The sequence below is a fragment of the Pygoscelis adeliae genome, unplaced genomic scaffold (genome assembly GCF_000699105.1).
Source record: "Pygoscelis adeliae isolate BGI_AS28 unplaced genomic scaffold, ASM69910v1 Scaffold71, whole genome shotgun sequence".
NCBI lineage: Eukaryota > Metazoa > Chordata > Aves > Sphenisciformes > Spheniscidae > Pygoscelis > Pygoscelis adeliae.
Genome location: NW_008824356.1, coordinates 6,852,368 through 6,856,150, shown reverse-complemented (window position 1 = coordinate 6,856,150; position 3,783 = coordinate 6,852,368). Strand labels below are relative to the sequence as shown.

The window sequence follows — 3,783 nt, the reverse complement described above, 5'->3', positions numbered from 1 at the left end:
CACTTGCACCACCGAGCAAGTGGCAGGTTTTCGTCTGAGGCAGGAGCAGTGACACGTCACAGGCAGTGACAAGGCAAAATTCTCAGTGCGTGGCAATGGGATGGTGACGTCTCACAGATATCCTGCAGCGTGCTCCCACAGGCAGGGAGGTGGCAGGCTCAGCGCGGATCTGGGTGGCAAGGAGTGGTGCGTCCTCCCAGCAGAATGACACCCGCTCCTCCACCCCATTCCAACACACATCTGACACAGCACCAGAGGACCCAGATGTGGAACAAACCCGTTGGAAAGAGGAAAGACCAAGAGGCCATTTCATTTGGCTTGCAAGGAGTTAACAGCGCTGCCTGGCATCACTCACTCAGTGGAGAAGTGGAAACAGGACTGAGGTTAGAGGCTCAAACGTCACCCTGAGTGCACAGCCAGGCATCCCTCCCGCAAAGGTCTTTGATACAACACATTTATTTTGCTGTGTGGCAGTACTGTACAGTACACATACATTACCAGCAGTTTCAGAGCCTTGAGTTGTCATTCCTCCCTGCCTTCCCTGAATTTCGGAAAAGAGGCAGGACCACTGTCCCCTTCCCCCATTTCACCTGCAAGGAAACAAGCCAGGAAAAGTCCAAAAACACAGAGGCACTTGCTGACAGGACTGGAGACAAACCTCAGAAAGCCAGACTCCCAGTCCACCACCCTCACCATTAGGGTCCCCTTTCCCTGGTGCTGGGAGAGGAAGCCCTAGTGCCAGCTCTCCACAAGGTCTCACTCCTCTGAGAAACTCTCTGCACACCTGAACAGAAATCAGACTAAGGAGACTGCAAAAACTAATATAAACCCAATTGGATTTTCAAGGGACTTACCACCTCTCTCTGAGAAATGTTTTGAGGCATTCTAGGCAGGATGGGATTCTCTTAAATTCTGTAAGATTGTTTAAGAAAGAGCCAAGGAGAGGCTTTTGCTTCCAGTGCAGTCCTACTGGAATCTGAGTGGAATTTCCCCCGCTCAGATGGGGAAAGAAAGTACCCTGCCCTTCCTGACACATGGTATCCCACACCTCCTTTTCCTAAACCATGAAATGGCAGAGCTCCGGTACCAACTCCACCTCTCAGTGCCACAGAGAAAGCTAATGCTGTAACAGGCAAGGACAGTGAAGTGCGTAACGTGGAACAAGACCCAAAAATAGCCCACAGAATAGACAGAAACAGTCAGAAAGGCAAATGCGCAGTGGAGTGCAGAAGGGAGGGAGCGAGCACCCAGGCCTCTCCCACCAGTTCATGTCAGTACGTGGAATGGTGCATCCAGCTCAGGAGAGCAATGACCCAGTTCCCCAGCTGGGACCCCTTCAGCCACAGGAAGAGTTCATACAAGTTGATCTGCCACAGGCTCAGGGCTTCTGTGAGTGAGATCTGGGCGCTCCTGTAAAGCGAGTGACTCTTGCTCCTCTGGTACCTAGAATGAGAGAAAGAGCTGCATTAGGTCCAGCAGGATGCAGCCCAGTGGGAAGGAGGTCTGTCCTACATCTTCAGTACAACTGATCCTCCCCAGCGGAGGGAAAGGTCCCACCTCTGGAGAATCACCATTGGTGGGGACCCCTGGGAGTAGGGATTTTCTCCAAGTAATGTTCCTGAGGAGCTGGGGACTGCCTTCCTAGCACGAATCTGGCAGAAGAGACAGCCTGCTCCATTGTCAGCTCGGTTCTCTCCCCACTGCACGTAGTGACCCTGGGCCATGGCATCCTCTGCTTCTATGCCCAGCTTCACTTCAGCTGACAGGGACAGGTGCACACCCCTATAGCCCTTCCTGGCAGCACACTCATAAGAGTCCAGCAGTCCTGACACACTGATTCCAGGAAAAGTAATTCTCTACCTTTCTTTAGAAGCAGAGGCTAACTGGGCTTTGTAGGTCCCTCATCAGCCACAGAAACAACTGTTATTTCTTCTGCAAGGAGGAGGAATCTGAGGCAGAAGTGCCTTGACTCATAAGACTCACAGATGGAAATCACTTGCACGACTCCTGTTCCTGGCTTTTAAACATCAGCCTGATCTTCACAGTCAGCCCTATACCCTCAATCAGGCTGCAGAAACTGGCAGCAGTGAACTTGCAGATCTTTTCTACCCACAAATACTTCCCAGTCGTGATGCCTGTAATGGGCAGGAAGCCCCTTCCCCTCCTCTCGAGGGGTCAAACCCTAAACCCTTACCCTAAGGGCTCCAACTCCATCCCTGTCCCCCGCCCCAGAGTGCCAGACCTGTCCTCAGGAGAGGCTGACAGGCGTGAGAACAGCACAGACAGAGGCTGAGACGTGTAACTGAGCAGGGGTAGGACCACAGCAGATGTGCTAATGAGGGGGAGAGGTCCACAGCTAAGAGTAAGAGGTCAAGAGGTCAAGTTAGGCCTCATCAGGGCCCTGAGTGGGGGGCTCTAATAAGCCTTAATGGCCCTGACTAGCCTGGGACCTCCCCCATCCCTCTGCTCATCGGCCCAGGAGCTCCAGTTAATCTCAGGCCTGTACCTTCAGTCCCTGCCTGAGCTACACTGGAGGAGTAACGGTCCCCAGCTCATGCTCTGCTGTGAAGTCCCTTGACCTGGACCTCAACTCACATACTGACCTCCTGGCTTGACCTCAGCCCTGTCTTGTCACCATGGACCTGCCTGACAACCACTAGACCTGATCTACAGATTGACTTTCTGGTTTGACCTTGGACCTGCCCCGTCACCATGATACCGCATTATGATACGGACTTTTGGTTGGTCCTGACCACCATCTCAGGGTCTGCCCTGCTCACCTTACTCAGCTACTGTGGGACTGGGCCCTGGCTGACCTGCTGGCCCTCGGATCCCCCCCTGGCTCCTGGCCCCTAGGGACAGCCAGCCCCTGCTGCTCCATGTCTGGCCTCTGGTGCCTGGAGAAGAGACTCACGTGGAAACAGCTCTGATGCAGCAGCGAGACATGTTGAGGAAGGAGCTGGCACTGGCCCGCGTGTGCAGGGCTGACTCAATCCCCCTTAATAAGTCATTGGTCTTCAGCAGCAGCAGCATCTGGCGGGGAACATTGTTGAGGAGCCGGGTGATCTGGGGTAGGTAAGCAGCAGCATTGGACCGGATCTCCACATCCTGCGGCCAGCCAGGTCATATCAGAGAGAAAGGAGAGAGCATACATGAGAAACCCAGGTCCAGACGCATCTGAGATCTGCCAGGAGGAGACGGTGTTTTTCCAGACCATAACTCTAGGCCAGAAGCTAAAGAGCTCTTTGTCCTGCTTCCCTGCAGACACCTGGTTGTCCCAAGCACTCACAGCACAGTCACAGATCACTCTTGCCATATCCCACCTGCCCCTCAGTGAGATAAGGCCCTGTTCCCTCACTGGCAGGATTAATAGCCTCTCAGGAGAACAGGGCACCCGCTGCTATCTCAGTTCTTGGCCCCAGGCAGCCCGCAGCAATCATGTCTCCTAACTGCCCCTGCAGCCTTCTGACTGAGTCTCACTTCACCAGCCCCAAAACTGGCAGAGTTGCAGGTAGCACAGGACTGCTCAGGAAGGTGGAGGCATGCTGCAAGGACAACCAGGCTGCTCCTTGTCTTGCTGTGCCATGCAACTGGTGGCTTTATGCTGTACTGATGAAGCCATTTCCAAGACCTAGTTTAGTCCTTTGTCCTCAACACAACTCAGCAGAGGTGAGAAAGCATTATGCAGTTAAGCGTCATGCTAACCCAAAAGATCAAAAACTGTCATCTGTCAGACTAAGGGTCTATCTAGACCCATATCCTGTCTGGCAGCAGCCAGTAGCA

The 3,783-nt window shown here is 53.5% G+C and overlaps 1 protein-coding gene across 1 annotated transcript in view; it reads right to left on the bottom strand.

Annotated features, from left to right (window-relative positions):
* Nucleotides 1-437: 437 nt before the first annotated feature.
* The window catches only part of ADCK1 (aarF domain containing kinase 1), a 78,172-nt gene continuing 74,826 nt past the window's right edge, over nt 438-3,783 (bottom strand). The window contains exons 9-10 of the mRNA XM_009319412.1: nt 2,915-3,108; nt 438-1,443 (exon numbers count right to left, since the gene is read on the bottom strand). Coding sequence (XP_009317687.1) covers nt 1,272-1,443; nt 2,915-3,108 — 366 coding nt within the window. The 3' untranslated portion in view covers nt 438-1,271. The remainder of the gene's footprint in view (nt 1,444-2,914; nt 3,109-3,783) is intronic.